Genomic DNA, 24,014 nt, shown 5'->3' on the forward strand with positions numbered 1-24,014 from the left:
CCTTTTGGGCTGGCCACAGAGTCATGCACATTCACCAAAGTAATGGTGGTGGTTACGACAACATTATGGCATGAGGGAGTCTAGTACACCCTTACCTGGATGACTGGCTAATCAGGGCAAAGTCAGAGGAAGATTGTCGCACTGCGGTACAGAAGGTGATAAATACTCTGGAATCCCTAGGCTGGGTAGTGAATTTGGCGAAGAGTCACCTGATCTCATCTCAGACTCTTGAATATTTGGGTGCTCGGTTCGACACTCTGAAAGGCAAGGTGTTTCTGATGGAGGAGAGACTGTGCAAGTTGCAGGGTCAGTCTGGCGCTTATTGATTTTACAAGTGCCCAGAGCCTGGGATTTTTTGTAGGTTCTGGGCTTGATGGCTTCAACACTGGAGTTGGTATTGTGGGCCTTTGTACATATGAGACCACTGCAGAGGCCTCTGCTGGCACATTGGAATCCTTTGTCAGCGGAGTTTAATCTACCCGTGCTTCTCGAGGGTCATGCACGAGACAGTCTGACATGGTGGCTGCTAACGTCCAATCTGGTTCGTGGTGTTGATTTGGAAGTTCCAGATTGGGTAATTCTTACTATTGATGCCAGTCTCTCTGGATGGGGAGCAGTATGTCAACGACAGTCGGCCCATGGCACTTGGTCTGCGAAGGAAGCCTCTTGGACTATCAGTTGCTTAGAGACCAGGGCAGTGAGGTTAGCATTACTTGCTTTTCTGCCCTTAGTACGAGGTTGATCGGTGAGGGTCTTGTCAGTCAGTGCGACGACAGTAGCATACATAAATCGGCAAGTAGGAACCAAGAGTCAACTGGTGGCCCAGGATTTAATTCTTTGGGCGGAACACTTGGTCCAGATAGCGGTGTCACACATAGCAGGGGTCAAAAAAGTCCAAGCAGATTTTCTAAGTCACAGTTTGCTAGATCCAGGGGAATGGGAGTTGTCCAAGATAGCAATGAAGCTCATTTGGAGCTGTCCTCATATGGATTTAATGGCGACTCGTCTCAGTGCAAAGGCACCTTGATTTTACAGCTGAAGACAAGAATATAGGGCCGATGGAGTTGATACTCTGGTTCTACCCTGGCCTTGGGAGGTTCTGCTTTATGTATTTCCTCCTTGGCCTCTGGTAGACAAGGTGTGTCGTATAGAGAGACGCCTGGGTGAAGTGGTGTTGGTAGCTCCGGAGTGGCCACGTCGGCCGTGATTCGTGGATCTGGTCAACATGGCGGTAGACGGGCTGTTATGCTTCAGTCATCTGTTGCGCCTTCTTCATCAGGGCCCTATATTTTCAGACCAGGCTGATCTCTTTTGTCTAGCGGCTTGGCTTTTGAGAGGAGGTGTTTGAGATGCAAAGGGTACCCAAAGGCAGTCATACTCTTCTGCAGGCTAGATAGACTTCTTCTTCGTTGTTATATGTCCGCGTATGGAAAGTTTTTGAGGCCTGGTGTATTTCTAAGGGTGTGCGATCTTTACGGTCTTCAGTATCTCAGATTTTATCTTTTCTTCAAGAAGGTTTGTTTAAGGGCCTGGCTTTCAATTCTCAGGTAGGGTTCAGGTTAGCTTGCTTGTCTGCGAGGTAAACTGGAAGGTTATTCACTGTCTTCTCATCCTGATGTGGTAAGGTTTCTTCGGAGGGGTTAAGAATTTGCGCCCTCCAGTGAGGAGAGTTTGTCCATCCTGGAATCTTAATCTCATTCTCCGAGGTTTGTGTGAGGCACCTTTTGAACCTCTTCGCAGATCGACGCTTAAAGATTTGACCCTAGAGGTAGTTTTTCTAGTGGCTATTTGTTCAACGAGAAGAATCTCTGAATTGCAGGCTTTGTCTTGCCAGGATCCATTCCTACAGATTTTAGACTCGGGGGGTGTCTTTGCGAACGGTGCCCTCATTTCTTCCAAAGTTGATATCGGCGTTTCACATAAGTCAGTCGGTGGAGCTTCTGGCCTTTCCAGATTTGGATTCTTCCGCACCTCATGCGCAGGAGCTTAAGCTTTTGGATGTCCGCAGAGCTTTGTTGAGCTGTCTTAAGGTTACAAATGATTTTAGGAACTCTGATCATATTTTGGTTTGATGGAGTGGTGTGAAGAAAGGTACCCTGCCTTCCAACACTACCATTGCTGTTGGGTCAATATACATTCTCAAGGGGTGTCAGATGCCTGTAGGTTTGAGGGCTCACGCTACTCTGTCTCAAGTGGCCTCGTGTGAGGAGGCTTAGTTGGTTTCACTACAGGAGATTTGCAGAGTGGAGACTTGGAAGTCGTATTATCGTCTACATGTAGGGGGTCCGGAGACTCAGTCGTTTGGCGAGAGTATTTTGAGAGTGGGACTCTCCAGGTCCCACCCTAAGTTAGGGGGCTTTGGTACATCCCAGGAGTTTGGACTGATCTGGGTATGTACAGTGAAAGGAAAATTGGTTCTTACCTGCTAATTTTCATTCCTGTAGTACCACGGATCAGTCCAGGATCTGCCCAATCTATGGAGGTGGAGAATCGTCTGCTCAGCTGCAATATCTTGTTTTCACTTTTTTCATGGTATGAAAGGCAGACTTGTTAAATTGTTCTTTTTGGATGGTCTTACAAGTTTTACAAGTGTTTTATGCTTGGATACAGGTAAATACTGAGGAACTGCAGGTGGCACCAGGGATTATGAGGCAGTGTCAGTGAAACTTTCTCTGTCTCCCTCTTCTGTCAGGGATGCATAAACCCAGGAGTCTGGACTGATCCGTGGTACTACAGCAAGAGAAATTAGCAGGTAAGAACCAATTTTCCTTTAGGAACAAAAAATAGATAAAGTATGACTTATCTTGCTGTTCCAATTAAATAGAACCTGTAACCAAGCTTAACAAATAAATCTTTGGATCCACAGGAGCCAGCTAATTTTGTAACGCTGACAGTGAAGACACCCTAAAGACAAGATTTTATTTGCAACAAAAAATAATACTTTGAAAAAAGTATGGGACTCATTGATAGTTACTCTATCCCGGGCCAATGATTATAAATATATGGGCACTCAAGCACTTTAAGCAAGTGTAAGACATAAGATACCAAAGTTGATGGTGTAGTCTAAGTGCCTTATATATGAGGTCCGTCTTTAATTTTATATCTATATTTGAACAATCACTGCATTGTTTGTCTGAGTGAATTTTCTATTATTGGTTTAAGCTCTTTTTACTCTCAGGGTTCTTTCTTTATATTGTAAGGTGGCTGCTAGGTGTCATTTTAAAATAAAAGAAGTGTAAACTATGAGATTGTTTTTAACATCATTCAGCCCTGATTCATTAGTCAATGTGACAATACCTACAATTTAAGCTGAATACATTTGTGGCAAAAAAAAACAAAGTATATTGCCATATAAAGCATCGAAAGTAGTCTAGTATAGAAACAAATTCAAACCATGGCAAGTATCAGGTTATTGGGGCTGCCTGTAAGTAAACCATTCCAGTCCAAGAATGGGCTTTATTTTACTACATACTGTAAGGGGAAACGTACATTTTTTATTTTATTTTAATTAATTAATTAATTAATTAATTAATTTATTTATTTAAAGTTTTTATATACCGACATTCGTTAATAACCACGTCTGTTTCCATAAAACAAAAATGCAGCATAAAGGCTTTACAATGAAACTGATTTTGAACTGGGGAGGGGAGATACTAAATAAAAGAAGCTAGGAGGGGGGAGAAGGGGGGGGGGGGGGAATTAGAGAAGGAAGGGATAGGGAAGGGACGAAACTATAATTACATAGGGGGTGTTAAGGGATATTACAATAATCACCTTAAAATTATGTACAATCAATAAATATATGATATTAATGTCGAGCGGGATATATAAGATACTGGTAACACGCAGGGGATATGTGATGGAATAAGTAATAGTACATAACATTACAAATAAATCAGAAAGTTCAGAGCTTTACATGGTACAGAAGGGAATTGTGAAAATTGAGGGATGTGAGAATGATAGGGTATCAAGGGTAGGCTTGCTTGAACAACCAAGTTTTAAGTTTTTGCTTAAATTTTTTTGGACAAAGTTCTTAGCGTAAATTAGTGGGCATGGAGTTCCATAGCGCCGGTCCTGCTATGGATAGTCAGCATTCCTTGGTGGAAGTGAGTTGAGTGAGTTTAGGGGAAGGTGTGTTTAGTGTAGCTAGATACTGTGTTCTGGTGGGTTTAATGGAGGAGCGAAACAGTAAGGAATCGTTGAACCAGTGCATACTTGGGTTGTGGATAGCTTTGTGTATGAGTGAGAGTGTCTTGAAGTGGGTCCTGGAGGCGATAGGAAGCCATTGGAGTTGTTTAAGAATAGGGGTAATATGCTCTTTTTTGCGGGTGCTGGTCAGTATGTGTGCTGCGGCATTTTGTAGCAATTGTAGAGGGGCCATAGTGTTTTTGGGAAGGCCTAGGAGTAATGTGTTTGAGTAGTCTAATGTAGACAGGATGAGAGACTGTAGTACTGATCTGAAGTCTCTGAGGTGCAGAAGGGGCTTTCGTTTTTTTTAGTGTGTGCAGCTTGCAATAGCATTCTCTTAAAGTGGAGTTGATACATTTTTTTAGGTTAAGTTTGGTGTCGAGGGTAACACCTAGGTCCCGTACTTGTTGTGAAAAAGGAGGGAGGGGTGTTAGAGGATGGAGGTTTGAGATTGTGGTGTTGGGGTGCAATGATCATGAGTTCTGTTTTATTGGTGTTTAGAGCTAGGTTGAGTTTTGTAAGGAGGTTGTTGATGGAGGAAAGGGCGCTTTCCCGTGTTTTACGAGCATTGGATAGGGTGTTGGTAATAGGTATGAGGATTTGCACATCGTCAGCGTATATGAAGTGAGGGAGGCCGAGATCTGAAAGGAGATGGCAGAGGAGCAGGAGGTAAATGTTGAAAAGTGTGGAAGATAGCGAGGAGCCTTGCGGCACACCTCGCATTATGTTGATTGCCCTGGATTCATAATTTCCTATTTTGACTTTGAATTGTCTGTTGCTGAGGTAAGATTTGAACCAGAGGAGTGGGATCCCTGAGATGCCAATTTCAGATAGCCTGTCGATTAGAATACTGTGGCTAATGGTATCGAAGGCTGCAGATATGTCTAGTAGAGCTAATATGTATGCTTGGCCCTTGTCGAGGCCTTTGAGGATGTAATCAGAAAGGGAGGTAAGGAGTGTTTCCGTACTGAAATGTTTACGGAAGCCGTATTGGGATGAGAAAAGAAGGTGGGGCCTTTTCCCTAGCAGGGCCTTCCCTTTGGAACAAGCTACCATCCTCACTCCGCCAAGAAGCATGTCCTAAAAAATTCAAGCAGAACCTTAAGACTTGGCTCTTCAAGCAAGCTTACACCTAACTGCACACCCTCTCCATTGCTGTCCCTGATGCCACTTTACAATCCCCCCCTATATGACCCCCTGCGTTTCCCTTCCCTGCAACTCACCACCTGTTGTAAAATCTTCTCCTATGCATTCAAATCAAAGTACAATATGTCAGTATAACCTCTTTAGCCTATGATAATGCAACCTGTCTTAACTCCCATGCTATCTAATATTTGTATATAATTCGTATATAATTTGTACATAGTTTCTCCTTCTAAGAATGTGTTAAATATAGTCAACTATTTCTCCCTGTCCCTTGATCCTTACCTCCACTCCCCCTGCCCTCCTTAAATTTCCTTCAGTTCTTTGTTCTTTGTAAAGCCTGTTGCTAATTTTTGTTCCTTGTTAACCGATGAGATGTTCCCAACGTTAGTCGGTATATAAAAGCTGATAAATAAATAAATAAATAAATAAATAAGTAAATAAGTAAATAATAGTTAGTTGCAGGTTGACAGTCTTTTCAAGAATTTTTGCTATGAAAGGTAAATTAGATATGGGGTGGTAGTTGGCCAGTTCTAAGGGGTCAAGTTTCGGTCTCTTTAGTATTGGCTTTTCAATAGCTTGTTTAAGTGGGTTAGGTACATATCCAAGGGTCGAAGATTTATTATCGATATCTGCTATGGGTTGGGATATTGTGTTGGGGATGGATGAAAGAGCTTTAGTGGGGATCGTGTCTGACGAATGTGTGGCGGGTCTCATTTTCTTTAGTATGGAAGCAGTGGTCTCAAAAGTGCTAAAGTTAGCACTGGAATTTTTAGGGGCGGTTTTGATGGGTGATGTAGAAGTGGGAAAGCGGGTTGTGAGGTTAGTTTTCTTATCGTGGGAATAATGTGCAAGTTCATCACATTTTGTTTTGGCTTCTTTGCCGGGTATATAGTTTAGCGAAGTTTTAGTTAGATCTGAGACGAAGGAGAAAAGGGCTTTGGGGTTGAATTGAAGGTTATGTATTCTTTGGGCATAGAAGTCTCATTTGGTTTTAAGTGTGTTCACTCGGTAAGTGTGTAGGAGGGTTTTGTACTTTGCTAATTGTGTTGGGGAGGGATCGTTGCGCCATTTCTTTTCTTGTGTTCTAAGGTTGTGCTTCATGGTTTTTAATTCAGGCATGTACCATGGTTTTTTAGTGTTTAATGCATTTTATACATCCTGGTTTTCTCTGACAGGTTTATGCACCAGTTATAGACCCCTTCTCCTTGGGATCAACATAGCAATTTGAATTCAGTAGTAACTTAAGCAGATTCAAAAAGCAAACCCACAGTCCAGTCTGGATCAGGTTAAACAAGGCACAGATAAGACTTTCTTTAAACCCACAGCTCTCATCTGAATCCTCATGGCTTGGCCTTCAGTTCTTGAATTGCTGGAAATACTGTCGTCTTCCTAGCAACCCCTCTGAGGCCTAGTTTAGAAAGTCTGGGCTTGGGAGAGTAAGCAGTCTTTTTTTGGATGGCTCAACCTCTGCTCAGGAGAGCCACATCATGGCTTGGATGCAGAATTCCAAGCCCCAAGAAGGACAGACCCTGGTTCAAACCCAGGCAAAGTTCTTTTTGCACATACATCACCCCTCTTCTCAGGGGTAATCTTCAGACCATCCAGGTTGCACCATGTGCTTGGAATAGTCTTCCTGAACTGGTGCGCCTTGCTCCCTCTCTTGCCATGTTTAAATCCCATCCAAAGACCTACCTTTTTGAAATAACTTTTAAATCTTATACATGATTGTCTGCTTTTAATCTTGTTAAACAACTTTCATTTCTTTTCTTTTTAACCACTGTCTTGCTTTATGAAATACTCCAAGTCTCATGTCCTCTGTTTTGTCTTATTAAATTGTAAGCTCTATTGAGCAGGGACTGTCTTTTTGTATGTTTGAAAAGCGCTGCATATGTCATTTAGCACTATAGAAATGTTAAGTAGTAGTAGTAGGACCATCTACCACAAGGTGCTGTCTTTAAAAGCATCCTCTGCTTACCCCATACCAGAGTATCGTCCAAGCATAATGCCCTTTCTAATTGGAAATAAGCAAATTAAGAGAAAACATCTGTAGTAAAGTGCCCCCCTATGAACTATGTCCTCCTGTAGTCCCAGGAGTAGAATCCCATCCACAAAGGCCAGAGACTCAGTCAAAGTTTCCTGGAGTAAAACTGGGTGGTTAATCATGAATGCAACCAAAAGGGCACCCCATGTGAGGTGCTGTTGGACTTCTCTTCTTGGTCCAGCTGAAACAAAATTATTACTTATAACCTCTGGCTAAGAGAGACCATTAAAAACAAAGAGAAAAAGTTACTTAGGAGGGTTTTAACTCCTGGTGGCCAGTGCAGCCACTGATCTTATTGATGGTATAAGTAGCTAGTGTAGTTGCTGTCCTTGTCCTGGTGGCCATCAGGCCAACCCTGTTTCTAAAGCTTAATCACAGCCTGATAACTGGAATACCAGAAATAGAGATGTGAAATATTTTGTTTAGGATGCATTGCCATGCTTGCATTCTAATTTACACTACACGTTTTAATGTATCCTGTTCTAGTTTTATGGCTACAATATGGGAGACAGCTTCATCCAAGTGTCAGGCAACAGTCATTACATCTATCCTGTTGACGGCGGGCAGATTCATGTGGAAAAAATAAAGTTTGAAAAAGGTGACTGTCATCTTTACAGTTTCAACTTAACTGATGTTTCTATTACAGTCAAGACAATATTACCCTTGTAGCTTTGCAGGATGTTTTCCCGCAGATAAGCAGGCTGAATAAGCCATGCTGTGTGGGAGCGCCTCCTGGTGGCCTGATGCAGGAACTTCTCTCAGAACATTGAAAAGACATGCTCCTGTATGCCTGCGTGGTACCTTCCCACGCGACTGCATTGTCTCAGTTTTTTTGCTTTCTTGCACAGCAAAACAGTCACGGGTTCTTTCTCTCTCTCGCCTCTCTTCATTTTCTCCCTTTTTCTTGTCTCTCTCTTCACCTACACGAACCCTCAGAAGCACTTTTCAGTGCTGCCATGGCCCCTAAAGCCCCTGGGTTTAAGTTTTGCTGGTGTGGCAAAATTATGTCTGTTACTGATGGACATAAGGTTTGCTACATCTGCCTTGGGCTAGACCATGATCAGGCATCCTGCCAGGATTGCGGCAGGATGTTTCCTCAGGCCCAGCTAAACTGGCTGATCTCAGGAACTCGGAAGCTTCAGGCTCATATGCCCCCTCCCAGCAGTCGACCCAATCTTCTCCAGGTTAGAAGTCAAGGAGGCCGGATGGGCAAAAAAGCATCCTCTTTACACCCGGGGCCAAATTCCCAAAAGCCTGGATCAGGGAAGAGGGACCAAGCCGCACCAAAGCAGCCTCAAAGGCTGAGCCATTGGATGTGGCTCCCCTGTCCTGAGATAGTCATGGAGTCGAAACGCCAGCACCGATGCATCAAACAGTGTGGTGCAAACCCAAAGCAGAGTGTCAGCTGAAGCATAAGGTCGTGGCATCAGACCCTGCGGCCCTGAAGCATGCCCCCAAGCCATTGATGTAGACTGTGCCAAAGCATGCGAGTGGGTGCAAATGAGGCCTAAGCGGTCAACTCATCCACTGCTGGGCCCAACTCTTACACAGGACAAAGTCAAGTCAAAATCCCACCATTCCCCTTTGATGCACCAGACTCATCAGCGCCACGTGTCACACAATGTAGAGAGGAAAACCGTGCACCGTCCTCAGGTTTCACCGGCACATTTCACCCTTTCCAATATGGAAGTTTCAGGGGCGTCAGAGGTGGATGCTCCACGCACTTTGGGTGGCTCTTATTCTTCAGCTTCAGATGAGCATGCGGCTGCCTGGAACTGGAAAAGACTTCGGGACCCAGCACCCCTAGATAATAATACCCGTGACAGAGACGGGGCATCACTGACATTGAAGAGGGGCATTCTGAGAGAAGTTCCCGCATCGGGCTGCCAGGGGGTGCTCCCAGACTGCATGGCTAATTCATCCTGCTACCTACGGAAAACACCATTTACGGTAAGCAAAGTTGCTTTTTTTCATAGCATGGGTCCAGTTTGTACATGTATATTTTACATTGAAGTATAGAACAGAAATTGACTGAGAGAGTTTTTAACTTTGTTTTCCTTCTACCTGTGAATTTTTCTCACTACTTACTGTGGATGCAATCAACAAGCCACACGCCTTACTATTTAATTCTATTGTTCATTATTTTGTGTAGTATTTTGTAATTGCTTTGCTCAGATATTGGAGCTCACCTTTCCCTGCTGTAAGGCCTTTATTTGTTGCTTCATGGAAACAGAAAAGAAGACCCACAGAAAGCATTTGGAAGGGAAATTTTATTTTTGACTGTTTCCACTTTAATAAATGTATTCATTTTTAAAGGCATTTATATTTAATCTTAGATGTTTATAAATTGTTAATTTACATTTTTTCCAGTTAATTAGGGTTTTTTTTTGAAAGTTCAAATAAAACAGCATTTTCACGGCATTTGTATTGTTGGATACCTTTCTTGGTTGAATTAATTATTTATTTAAATGTATATATTTGTGCAGTTGAGAAGTCCTCAGAGTGGAGGATCCCAGTCAGGCAAAGGAATGGGTGAGAGAATAGTAGGGGAAGTGGTGTTTTTCTAATCTTTATCCAATAAAAGGTGAATTTTAAAAGCTGTACGCATGCATTAATTAGGGGATGTGCAAATATGTTGAGCTCATGCAGATTTTAAAAGCTATTGAGATATGCGCATATCTCCTGTAGTACGCACATCTTGGAAGTTTTCAAAAAAGGGTGGGACCATGGGCATTTTATGGTGTAAACCTAAGTTCCCTGTACATACCCAGATCAGTCCAGACTCCTGAGTTTTGCCTCCCTGCCAGCAGATGGAGACAGAGAACGTTTTACTGACACTGTTCTGCAGTTAAAAAAAAAAAAAGATAATAGAAGTAGAGTGAGAGCCTTCCCCCAAGGACGTTGTTAGGTCCTGGTGGAACCATCCCCCTTGGTTTGAGGGGGATGAGTTGGGGGTTGGTGACCCTTTAGTATGCTCGGTACTTAGATCCGTGGGGTGTAAATCTGGGGGTCCAGATCCCTCCCCTTCATGAGGCTGCTGAGGCAGCTTGAGGCTCTGTGAAGCAGTTTGGCAGCTTGTTCCCACATACAGCTCTGTGTTCCAGCCTAACCCAGAGAAGTATTCTTACCTTGTTTTGGCATTTTTTAATTTGCTCATTCAGTTTGAGACACTTAGGTGCACTTCTTTCATGAAATGGATCACTGTTCAGGAGATGCTGGATGGCTTCTGACAGCTGGGGGTATTAGAGCCTGTTCTCCGAGAGGAACAATGAACATGTTGATATTCCATTAGTTTTCATTGCACCACAGAAGAAAAGGACTTTTTCGTCCAACTTGTGATTTGGAGAAAGATGTGTGGTTCTGATGGTTCCTCTTTTCTAGAGGAGGACTTTGGCCTTTCTGACTTGGACAAAAGCTTATTAGCATATAGCTATCAGGTTGAAGCACCACTCTTCTCTGAAGTTTTATTTTAGGGATCATTGTCTGTTTTTCAGCCTTCCTGTTCAGCATCATGCAACTTTGCCAAGGTGAGGGCAATTGGGGCGGCGGCCCTCTGTTGGGAGCATATGCTGGTGCATCTGTGTTTGGATGATTGGTTCTGCCAAGGGAAAACAGGCGATCTCTCACGGCAGTTAGTTCAGAACATGCTGGGGTGGTTGAAGTCTTCAGGCTGGATGGTGAACCTAGCAGAGAGCCAATTCATTTCCATTCAGAACCTGGAGGGTCTGGGGGGGCTTTGTTCAACTGGGTCAGATTATACACTTATTGGGGGCTTTTCATAACTTCTTGAGAGTCCTGGTTCAGTGGTATTGACCTTCGAATTGGTGCCCAGTGGAATCCATGGTTGGAGTTCTATCTTCCCCTTCTGCAAGGACCAATTTGGAGTGTGGTATGGTTACTCACTACCGAGGCCAGCCTCTCGAGCTGGGGTGCAGTGTATCAGCTTCAGTCGGCATGGGACCACTTGTCCAAGAAAATGACTGTTTCTTCTGTCAGTTACAGACTGGAGTGGTGCAATGAGCATTGCTTGCCTTTCGGCCATGGTTGCGTGAGGAGAGTCCTATCACTCAATGCAACGATGGCGGTCTACATCATCTAGCAGGAAAGATCCCAGCATGTGGTGGTGGCTCAGGAGGCCTGGTGGTTGCTTCTCTGGCCAGAGCTCAAGGAGGCTCAGGGATTGGTTCTCTGGGTGGAGTATCACTTGAAGACAATGGAGGCAGGGTATGCAAGGGTTCTGGCAGATTTTCTCCATCTGAGAAAATTAGACGTCAGGGAGAAGACAATGTGTCTCATTCACCAGAGATGAAGATATCGCCATATGAATTTAATGGTGACCAGACAAAACTCCAAGGTGGTTACAGCCACCAAGGAAAACACGGTGCAGAAGGCATAGTTCTACCATGGCCTCAAAGAATTCTCCTTTGTCTTCCCTCCTTGGTCTGTTTTGGGCAAAGTGTTATGCCAGATAGTGGACCATGCAGGCAATGTAATTCTCATAGTTCTGGAGTGGCTTCATCGAGCTCCCTGCTTCAACGGCAGGGGAGAAGAAAAAACAACCAACAAGTGCTGTACAACATAGTCTGGGTAAAACAAATAAGCATGGGTGTAGCTTGCTTATTGCGGCGGTTACTACCCCTACTACCCCTAACTAATCAAGCTAGATATTTCACTTGGATGCAGCTCCATCACTGCTCTCTACATTAATGGTGGGGGTGGAAGGGAAATAGAACCAAGAGCTAAGAGAAACAGATAAGTATGAGAGAAAAAAATGTGTGAAGCTTGCTGGGCAGACTGGTTGGGCCATTTGGTCTTCTTCTGCCATCATTTCTATGTTTCTATGTTTCTAGATCTTCTCAACATGGCCATCAACAGACTGCTGAGATCCAACCACCCATTGGATGTTCTCCATTAGGGCCCAATATGATCATACTAGGCTGTTCTCTTCTATTTCACAGCTTGGCTTTTAAGAACAGATGATTGGCACGTAGGGGATATTCCATAGCAGTTATTTCCACTTTGTTGCAGACCAAGCAACCTTCTGCATCTTTAGCATATGTTTGAGTTTGAAGGGGCTGCGAGCCCTGGTGTGTCAGACCGCTGTGTCGCATATCTTGACCTTTGTCCAAGAAGATTTGGTCAAAGGTCTGTCCTTCAACTCTTGAAAAGCTCATTAGTGGCCTTGGGCTGAATCTCTGGAAAGATCAGGGGTATCTTCTGTAGGCTCGTCCGGATGTCATGCGCTTCCTTTGGGAGGTTAAGAATTTGTGTCCTCCAGTGAGGAACAGTTGGCTGTTGTGGAACCTTAGTCTGGTACTACGAGGAATGTGCAAATCTTCATTTGAACTCCTATGGAGGGCAATTTAAAAGCTTGAGCACTTGAGAGAGTTTTTTTTCCTACAAATCTCAGATTCAGGGATATTGTTGCGTATGGTACCATCTTTCCTGCCCACAATGGTTTCAGTGTTCCCTCCTAGGTAGTGGAGCTTCCATCCTTGAGAGATTTGGAATTCTTCTAGCCTCTTGTGAGGGAGAGTAGGTTCTTGGATGTTTAATGAACTTTTTTTGCATTATCTGAAGGTTACTAATGCTTTCTGTAAGTTGGATCTTCTTGTTGTACTCTATAGTGGTCCAAAGAAAGGAGGCAAAGCCTCTAAAGCTACGATCACACAGTGACTGAAAGAGACAGTCAGATCAACTTATATTTCTAAAGGTTGCCCTGTGCCTGAGGGTTTGAGAGCTCTCTCGACTCATTCTCCAGCAACCCCTTGGGCAGAGTCCGAATAAGTGTAGCCGCAGGAGCTTGGCAGAGCAGCTATTTGGAGTTTGCTACTTACTTTTGTCAGTCATTATCACTTGGATGTCAGAGCTCAGACTTCCATGATCTTTGGTGAGAGTGTTCTGCAAGCGGGACTCTCAAGGTCCTACCCAGTTTGAGGGAGCTTAGGTACATCCCAGGAGTCTGGACTGATCTGGGTGCATACAGGGAAAGGAAAATTGGTTATTACCTGCTAATTTTCATTCCTGTAGTACCACAGTTCAGTCCAGAGACCCACTCTAATAATCGGGGAAGAGTCTTCCACTCGTACTGTTGGGTATATATACTGCAGAATTGTTGGAGCTCTTTAGTGCTATTCTCTTAAGTTATGTTGGGACCAAGTTTGGGCAATCTAGTCTTCTTCCTACTTGTTGGGAGGGAAGGTTTTCGTTTAGGTTTTATTTGGTGGTGCCTTCATCTTAGCTTGGGTACAGTCAATTCTGAGGGACTGCAGGTGGTACACTAGGTTATGTACAGTGTCAGTGAAACTTTCTCTGTCTCCATCTGCTGGAGGGGAGGCAAAACCCAGGAGTCTGGACTGATTTGTGGTACTACAGGAACGAAAATTAGCAGGTAAGAACCAATTTTCCTATGTGCACGTAAATACTTACGCGATCCAGGGTGTGCCAAGGCCCCCTGCCGCATAACTTTACTTCTGCTATGGATAACATGTATGTTAAAAATAAAGTAAAATAGGCAGATCTGAGGGGTTTTAAAGGTCAGGGATAACTGGGGGGGAGGAAGACTATTAAACTAGGGGGATTTGGAACACCTGTCTCTTAACTGGATGAACTGGGGACAAACTGATAAAACTGGGAATAGCATCCATGCACACCTCTTTTAAAATCCTCTGATTTATGCGGTAGAAGTGGCATTTGCGCGCACACCCACTTAAAATTTGGCGCCAAGCTATTTTTTTTTTTAATTTTATCTTTATTAGTTTTCAATAATATACAAAGCATCCACTTTGCTACGCAATATGGTACAACAAATTAGAAATACTAAAGTAACCATTACATAATGAAAAATTAATTTTGCTGAAATATTTCCTACTATTTGTCTACCCATTAGACTCCTAGAGTGAGGGGGGTGGTGTACATGCACATTTAAGGAGATTCGTAAAGGAAATAACTATAACAAAGAAAAGGCCACTTGTAAACCTATTACTTCTATAATGGACTTCTTCAACTGCTGCTTATTTGCAGCAGGATTTGTTTTTGCCTCAACAAAGCTCTTTAACTGCTCAGGATGAAAAAATATCTAACTGTCATTGTTATACTTTATAACACATTTGCATGGGAACCATAAAAATAAGATGCCCCCACTTCCAATGTCTCTTGTTGTAAAGCCAAAAAACTCTTTCTTTTCAGCTGTGTCGACTTTGTTAAATCTGGAAAAATTCTAATCCTTGAACCCATGAACTCAGCACCGGTTTTCTTGAAATAAAGATTGCATAATGTCTCCAAGATCTTTCTCATTCAAAAATGATGATAACAGAGTTGTTCTTTCAGCTATTTCATAAGAAGACGACTCAAGAAAACCAGTTAAAATTTCCAGCTCATTTGGGGCAATTTGCCTTTGTAGATTATTCCGAATGGGTAAGAAGTAAACTTTATCCAAAGGTGGAGACTGCTCTGGGGTAATTTCTAATATTTCTTGGAAATAACATTTTATAGTTATCCGAAGAATTTCTCCAATCACCCTAGGGAAGTTTAATATTCTCAGATTCACGTGCCTCAATGCATTTTCGATATTCTCAGTTTTTCTATTAATGGCCCCACAGTCCTGTACAATAGTAGACTGAACAGCTTTTACTTGTTGAAGATCACATTCAGTATTTTGGAATTTTTCTGAAGCTTCCTGTTTGTATATCTCAAAGTTCTTATTCATTATATCAATCTGCGACGACAAGTAATTTATTTTTATTGAGCAGTCCACAAGAGACTTTGCCATGGCTGATGTTAAATTCCAAAGTGAATCTAAGATAACTACCTCTGGTTTCTGAAGTATTAAAATTCCACTAGGACTAGCAAGGGAATTGGACCCAGATCTCTCACCTCCTCTACTCGTCCGACCTTCTTCGCTATCCAGGTGAAAAACTCTGGAGGGATTTTCTCCGTTCTTCACGGAGGTCTGTACGGATTCCTCCACCCACACCGCCCCCTCAACCTGTATAGCTTGGAATTCCTCTTCAGAGCCCCCGCTCAGGCGAGGTGTCGAGGTTGCACACACAGCTGGAGGTAGATGCTCGTCCAGCGGGCTGAGGGAAACTTTTTCCGAGGTCTGGTCACATTCTCCTTTCTGTGACCCGACAGCCGGATCTCCCAGAGCCAATACCGCCGGTTTTACAATGCACTGCGAGATGGTTTCTGTCCCGGAGGAAGCGAAGGAGTTGAGGGGTAAATCCTTACTTTTCCTTTGCGCTTTGGAGGCATTTTAGTATGTTAGAAATTTCTTTAGTGAAGAAAAACGCTGGAGCAGTAAGCGCAGTGCGACTGATCAAGTCGCCATCTTGACTCCACCCCCCTGGCCAAGCTATTTTATAACCTGTGCACATATTCATGTGCAGGTTATAAAATAGCCGCGTCCCTGGGCATGGGCTGACAAACGCACATGTGCGCCCATTTGCTGGTTTGAAATTTACTGTCAACATTTTTTTGGGGTATCAACGTATTTCATTGGTAATTATTGGTTGAAAGGTAAAGTCAGAAGCCCTGTATATATTTTTAGGATTATGAGATTGCATATATTTGTTTTTGCTCTGTGTTCTTCCAGTCAGAAATGCTGATGCTTTTCTGTCATTTGCCAGGTTCAACCTTTATAAAAGTTAAAGTGATGAAAGATGGGCATAGCTTCTTCATTCACATCACAGACCCAGAAGACAGACCTATCACGAATCAAGAGGAACCAAATGAAACGTCATCCCAACAGCCTTTACCAACAGGTTTGTGAAAATAAACCATATAAACAGTGTAGATGGCAGAGAGCAAATCAAGTTTTGCTTTTGACTGAATGCCAGCTTCATATACCAGTGGTATCTTTTGCACTGCAGAAGACAAAACTATTGATTCTGTTTCAATGCCCAGTAGAGAGGATGCCTGTATTTTGCAAAGCAATAAAAAGTTCACTGGTGCTTTAAGTAAGGGATTGTGTGATTCTGCATAAGAAAGCAGTAAAAGATTTCAAGAGGTCTGTTGACATAACAGGGCATGAAAACAAAAGGTTGAGATCAGTAGCTCAAGACTCCTGTCAGCACGTCATCCATGCACATTTATTATATTAAATCTGCTGCATAGAAACTCTTCCCATTGCAGAATAGAGCAAAGAGATTTTAATTGGAAGGCAAGAGCTTTTTATTTTTTTATTTTTTATTTTAAAGACTTTTCATTTTCTTACATAAGAAACTTTTATAATCTGGTACAATTTAACAATTTTAAAGTAGAAATAATTTTTAATTACCAAGTTTGTCACGAGGAATAAATTGAAAAGTTAAAGGAAAAATATAATTGTTAATTCACATATCTTAACCATGTACCACAAATACAAGTAATATAAGTAATATGGGCTGACCAGAAATTTGAGCACATTTTTTTTTTAATTTATATTTTATTAATTTTCACAGTTTACACTTTATGAAAACTTAAAGAAAAAAGTGGCATATGTATTACAATATCCATACAGTAAAATAAAATATAAGAATACACTATACACTTCCACGATTGCCTATATTTAGGAAGAGACAAGGAAAACTAATAGTTTAGTAACCAATTAACAATCACTAGTAAATACAGAGGGAGAGTATATAATTTCTATATGGCTTCTGTCTCAGATACAGAAGTTGGATGTTTATCTGTTAGAAATATTTCTAATTGCGTTGGATCCAAAAAACCATATTTTCTTCCATTATAATTCAACAAACACAAACATGGAAATTTTAGAAAAAATGTAGCACCTAGTGCCAAAACTCTAGGTTTTAATGTCAAGAAAGTTCTCCTCCTAGCCTGAGTGGCCCTAGCCACATCAGGATAAATTTGAACACGATGTCCACAGAATAATATATCTTTAACCGAGAAATATTTCTTAAACAACTTCTCCTTATCCTGTTCGGATACACATGATATTATCAGAGTAGCTCTCTTATTTATCAGGTCCGTCGAAGGGGCGCGCGGCTTTGACCGGCTTAGACCGGAGAAGACCGGGTACCGGCGTAAGGTGCTGCCGGTTTTGATTGGTTTTCTAATTACTTTCAATGGGGAGAAAAAGGAAGGCTAGGATTATAACCTCCTCACCTATTTATTTATTTATTTATTTATTTATTTATTTTTAACTTTTATATACCGACATTCTTGCATTAAATGCAAATCATGCCGGTTTACAGTGAAACAGAAAAAGCAGGAAAAAATTCCTTAGTCGAATACAATGAAACAGCTTAGTTAACAAAGGAAACATAAAAATAAATTTTTACATATACACAAAGGTTTGCAAGAAGGGGTGCATAAAGGGGAGAGCGCCTTTGGCGTTGAGGCTGTCTTAACTGTCTGATGTTAGTGACGTCATGGGGGGGCGGGTCTAATGATCGCAGCACACACGACATTGGACCCATGAACCACCACGTGGTAAGAATGGTGGAACAGCCAAGAGAGGACAGCGGGGGAGCAGAATCTTATGCATCCCTGAGTCCTGGTGACGGCCCGAAGTCTCCCCTACAGCCAGCTGGAGTATTACCATCGGATCCAGCTGAAGTACCGGTAGGATTGGTCCAAAAGGACATTAGCCTGAGCAATCAGGCTGAAGCCAGTTGGACTGAGAAAAGTATCTCCTCTCTATTAGAGCAGACTAATTCTACCGGCCTTAAGGCTAGTTTGTCCTCAGGGGGGACCCTAGGAGGAACCCAGGGGAAACTAACCTTAGAAGACCTGGGAAAAATGATAATGAAGTTGGATAGTAATATTATTAAGATGAATAATTCATTGTTGGCTACTATTAAAGAAAATAGGATGTCTATAGAAAATCATGAAAAGAAAATTGACAAATGTGAAAAAGATATGGTAATGGTCACTAATAAAATACAACTGATACAGGCATCAGAACATGCCTTTATCAAAGATAGTTTGATCATCCATAAAGATATGGAATATATGGAAAATTTGATAAGAGTAAAAAATTTAAGATTAACAAATTTTCCTATAACTAGGCTCCTATCCCCTTGGGAATTATTTAAAAAATATCTTAAAGAGACCCTCTTATATGAGGAGGATGAAATCCCTGAATTGTCAAAAAATTTTTATTTGCCTCAGAGAACCCCTAGAGAATCTAGAGGGCATTGAAGTAAGGGAAGAATCCTCATCACCAGGCCTGTCGACATTCTTAGAAGAATCGACGGACCTGATAAATAAATAAGAGAGCACATATTTTTAAGAAAATTCTATTACGTACATCTGGTAATGCCGATAGGATATATTGCTTTTTTCTTTAAGTCGGACCAGCAGTGGAGTCTCCTTGGAGGTGGCCTTCTAGGAAAATTCTTAGCTGGTCAGGGTAGAAAAATATATATTTTTTTGTTTTGGTAAATTAAACAACATTTACAGGGATTTCGAAGTTCATATTTTGCACCCAATTGAATCACAGCAGATCTCATATAAATAAATTTCTTTCTCCTTATCTGTGTTTCTTTTACTAGGGCGGTATATATCCATACCCTCTGGCCAAGAAATAATACTTGCCGATTTCTAAAAAATTGCTTCAAAACATTATTTTTATTTATTAAAAAAGCAAATGATACCAACAAGATCCTCCTTTGTGTAATATTTTCTTCATCTTGAGATGACTCAAGAATCCTAGAAATATCTAGGGGAAATGACACCTGTGCTGTACCTGCTTGTGAAGCAATATTTCCTTGAGTAGACACAGGAAGATAGTAAATCTTCGGTATTACCAGCAATGCAGCCTCGGGGATTTTTAACACTTGTAACATATATTTCTAAAATAAATCCAATGGGGATAAATAATTTACCAAAGGAAAATTCAGAACTCTCAAGTTATATACTCTCATTGCATTTTCTAAATTTTCTAATTTCTTACTATCAGATCGATACTCTAAAACCGCGGCAGAAAGAGTGCGGTACTGCCAGGCGCACCCTTCCTCCCCGCACGCACAGTTCTCTTGACCTAGCGCCTGATACTCTCTTCTAATTGCATGCAAATGCATGCCGCGGCTGTGAAGCGTTAGGGAAGGGTTAGGCCCGCGCAACCCATTTTACTGTATAGGCGCTTAATACAGCGCCTATACAGTAACCTGGGTGCGCTGGTACCTGTCGTTTCAAATGTCATTTCAAATGACATTTGAAATGACAGGCACCAGGAAGTGTAAAAAACAAAAAACCAAAAATATGTAAAAACCTGAATGTTATAAAAAAAAATAAAAATTTTTAAATACCTGTCACTTTCCGAATCGTGCGGTCATCCAGGCAGCGGCGGGAGCCGGAGGGCCGCGTGGGTCCAGGCGGCCGGCGGCGGGAGCTGGGTGTTCAATCGAGGCCGCGGGCGGGTGGGCGCCTGTTCATCCAGGCGGCGGGGGCGGGTGGGCGCGCGTTGGTTTCAGGTGGGCGGCGTCAGCGGCGGCAGGATCCGGGGGGCGGGTGGGCGCGTGTTCAATCTAGGCTGCGGGCCGGGTCGCACAGGCGCGCATTCATTCAGGCGGAGGGAGCCGGCGACGAAAGCGGCCTCCGGCAGCCCCCACCGGCAGTGAATGAATGCGCGCCTGTGCGACCCGTGCGATTCGGCGCTCAAGGCGTGACGTGCCTTGAGCGCCGAATCGCATGGGTCGCACAGGCGCGCATTCATTCACTGCCGGTGGGGGCTGCCGGAGGCCGCTTTCGCCGCTGGCTCCTCCGCCTGGATGAATGCGCGCCTGTGCGACCCGGCCCGCGGCCTAGATTGAACACGCGCCCACCCGCCCCCCGGATCCCGCCGCCGCCCGCCTGAAACCAACACGCGCCCACCCGCCCCCGCCGCCTGGATGAACAGGCGCCCACCTGCCCGCGGCCTCGATTGAACACGCGCCCACCCGCCCGCGGCCTCGATCGAACACTGCCCACCCGCCCGCGGCCTCGATCGAACACCCGGCTCCCGCCGCCGGCCGCCTGGACCCACGCGGTCCTCCGGCTCCCGCCGCTGCCTGGATGACCGCACGATTCGGAAAGTGACGGGTATTTAAAATTTTTTTTTTTTTCTGACAGGTTTTTGTGTCCCACAGCATTACATTTTCTCGATCATCTCTGTATCGCTTTTTTTTTTAATTGTTTTTTATTGTGTTTGAGTATCTTAAGTGGTGTCGATGGATTTGTTACAAGACTCACAGTCCTAACACCTACTAGGGGGAGGCGGTAAACTAACACGTTAAGGCCGCGGCAAAACAGCGGGTTACTAAGGAGATAATATCAGCGCCCGTTACAGTATCGGAGGGGAATAGCTAATTCCTTCATTATACAGCTAATTCGTTCATTTACACATCATATACATGCTGCGTGCGGAAAGGGTTATGTGTCTATTTTAAGAAGCGCTACGGACGCGTGAAACTGGAGACTGTATCGCTGGATCGCCTTACTCGTCTGTATTGTGCGCTCCCAGCACGTTACAGACGGGAAATCTTCAACTGCACGTTACTGTATCGACCTGTATGTATCAAATCGGACTTTACTAAATTCTGTTGAACGTTTTCAACCATAGTAACTCTGTCCCATATCTTCTAATTTTAAATTGAAAGATGTAATCAAATTAGAATTTACCAAAACTTGATTTTTTTATCTTAAGTACCGCTTGAGATACTGATTGTAAAGAACTCTCAATAGATTTTAATACAGCCATGTACCTCCAAGTGTCATATAGTCCGAACTACTTCGACCTCTTCCATCTCCCAGAGAATTAAGTGAGGCCCTCTACACACTCTCACTGCTGCCTGCTCCTTGCCTCTGTATCTGGTTAGATATTATTTTAGATTCAGTTGATCTTACAGTTTCTGGTGTGGCTTGATCTATTTTCTCCTCCTTTCTCAGGGGGTTCATCACTCCCAGAATTAGAGAATTCTTACACTCTCCTGAGGGCATCTGCCATTGCAACTAGTCCGGTGCTCCTGGCATTTCACCCCAGGAGTCCTCCTTCCCACACCAGCCCCTCGAAGCTCTCAGAATGTGGAGGAGCGGGTCTGCTCGGCTCACTGGGGCTAAGGGTGGTATCTAAGGCCTTGGGGGTGGGTGCTCACTCCAACACACCTTCCCCAGCGGCTATCTCTCACGGCGTAAAAGCATTATCCGCAGTGAAGAAGCTCTCTATATTTAACTGCAAAGAGTCCATAACGGGAGAACTAACTGTCATCCCGTGAAGTTTTGCCTTTCTCTTCGTGTGAGGCATTGAAGTAAATATTATTTATCAGAAAAATGCAATTCTAAAATAAATCTAAAGCGAGCGATCCCTCTGTTTTACACGGTTCTTCTTTGATCAGACCATAAGTGGGAGGTTTGAGGGAAAAGGATAAGCAATTATACTTACTTCATGTCAGAGGTGGAGGTGTCTAGGCTGAATTCCAAGTTGTTGCAGATTCAAAAAACAAAGCCGCGTGCCCGCGCCACGGGAGGGCTGGTTTTAAGGACCTTTCGCGGTCCCTCCTCGATGACGTCGGCAACAGGGAAACGCCTGCGGAAGTCCTGTCGGGGCCGGGATTCGTTCCTCACCCCCGGTTTAGCCTCCGCTGCGGATGTCAAGTCCTCATCTCCACCTCAAATTCAGTGCCGCGGGAGGGCCGCTTTTAAGGACCTCTCGCGGTCCCTCCTCTATGACATCAGCAACAGGGAAACACCTGCGGAAGTCCCATCAGGGCTGGGATTCGTTCCTCACCCCCGGTTTAGCCTCCGCCGTGGATGTCAAGTCCTTCTCACCTCCACCTCCGAAGGCAATAGCTTTGAGGAGTACCTTGTTTCATTTTCTGCTTGGAAGAAGGAATGATACTGCTGAAGTACATTGCTTTTAACAGTAACTTTTTTTTTGAAAAGGTACATCATGAAACATTAATTAGAAGACTAATGGGAAGAAATAATTCAACATTAATGATAAGTAAATGGTATCCTGTGTAACTTCATTGCTTCAAGGCTAGTATTAGTAGCAGATTATATTTCAGTACTGGTATTACCATAAACTTTTAATAACACTGCCAAACCCAAATCAAAATACAAAATCATAATCTGAAAAGAAATGGCAAATATCTGTACAGTATATTTATTGTGGCATTTATAACATGCTGTACACAGCAAATTATCAGGCCAATACAGTACAGTGCGCTCCGGTGGAGCGCACTGTTAACTCGCTTTTGGACACGCGTTTTCGACGCGCTAGCTTTACCCCTTATTCAGTAAGGGGTAATAGCGCGTCCAAAACACGCGGCCAACCCCCCCAAAACTAATAGCGCCCGCAACATGCAAATGCATGTTGATGGCCCTATTAGTTATTCCCACGGGATTCAGTAAGTAAAATGTGCAGCCAAGCTGCACATTTTACTTTCAGAAATTAGCACTTACCCAAAGGTAGGCGGTAATTTCTGCCGGCAATGGGAAAGTGTACAGAAAAGCAGTAAAAACTGCTTTTCTGTACACCCTCCGACTTAATATCATGGCGATATTAAGTCAGAGGTCCCAAAAGTTAAAAAAAATTAAAAAAAAAAAAAATTTTAAATCGGCCCATGGCTTGTGGGTTGAAAACTGGACGCTCAATTTTGCCAGCGTCCGGTTTCCGAACCCGTGGCTGTCAGTGGGTTTGAGAACCGACACCAGCAAAATTGAGCGTCGGCTGTCAAACTCACTGACAGCCGCCACTCCTGTCAAAAAAGAGGCGCTAGGGATGCACTAGTGTCCCTAGCGCCTCTTTTTACTGCAGGCCCTCATTTGATTACTGAATCATGCGCACTGCTTTCCCGTGACCTTTACTGTATCAGCCTGTATGTGTGGGTACAAGAACTTCCTGCGCTAAAGAGTTTATAGTCTAAGTGGGCACTTGACACTATAGCAGACTTTGCGACTTGTCCAAGGTCTCAAGAGATGTCAGTGGGAGAGACAGGATTTAAAAATAGCTCGCCTGGTTCCCAGCCCCTTACTCTAATCACTGGTTCACTGTTTCCTGAAGTGGACAGTTCATATTCGCTAAGAGCTTCTTTTTACTCTGATTCTTCCATTCAAATCCTTGTGACCCTAAAACTAATGTGCAGTGACTTCAATGTATAATTTCTTTGGTTTGTCCTTAATATCCTGCCTGCTTGGGACCAAGATAATGATGGCATTGTAATCCACTCATAACCATCATAAGAGAGCATGAGGTGGTAACTAGGGAGAACATATAAAAGCGAGCTTCATGTTATAACTCAGCTCTATCCGCGACACTCTTCAACATTTATCTTCTCCCAATATGCCACTTCCTCTCAAACCTTAATCTGACCCACTTCATATATGCGGATGATATCCAAATACTTATCCCAATACACAACACTCTAGAAGATACCTACAAAAAAGCAGCCACTTACCTCACCAAAATAAAACTACTACTAACCAACATGAAACTCATCCTAAACATTGATGAGACAGAAATAATCATGCTGGATAGAAAGAACAACTCTCCTCACCTACCATCACTCAACATAATGAACCAAAAGGCAGCAATCTCCCCTGTCACTCATGCCCGCAATCTTAGTCATAATTGACATATCCTTCAAGAACCACATCACTGCTAAAATCAAGAACGGATACCACAAATCCTAACCCTACAACGGCTAAAACCTTT

At 43.2% G+C, this 24,014-nt stretch overlaps 1 protein-coding gene across 2 annotated transcripts in view; it reads left to right on the forward strand.

Annotated features, from left to right (window-relative positions):
* SPAG17 (sperm associated antigen 17) overlaps positions 1–24,014 on the forward strand; it is a 289,254-nt gene that overhangs the window by 131,935 nt on the left and 133,305 nt on the right. For both annotated transcript variants that reach the window (XM_029577979.1, XM_029577980.1), the window contains 2 exons: positions 7,862–7,973; positions 16,003–16,137. In XM_029577979.1, the coding sequence (XP_029433839.1) occupies positions 7,862–7,973; positions 16,003–16,137 (247 nt within the window). The remainder of the gene's footprint in view (positions 1–7,861; positions 7,974–16,002; positions 16,138–24,014) is intronic.

This window comes from Rhinatrema bivittatum, chromosome 15, assembly GCF_901001135.1.
Source record: "Rhinatrema bivittatum chromosome 15, aRhiBiv1.1, whole genome shotgun sequence".
Classification (NCBI taxonomy): Eukaryota; Metazoa; Chordata; class Amphibia; order Gymnophiona; family Rhinatrematidae; genus Rhinatrema; species Rhinatrema bivittatum.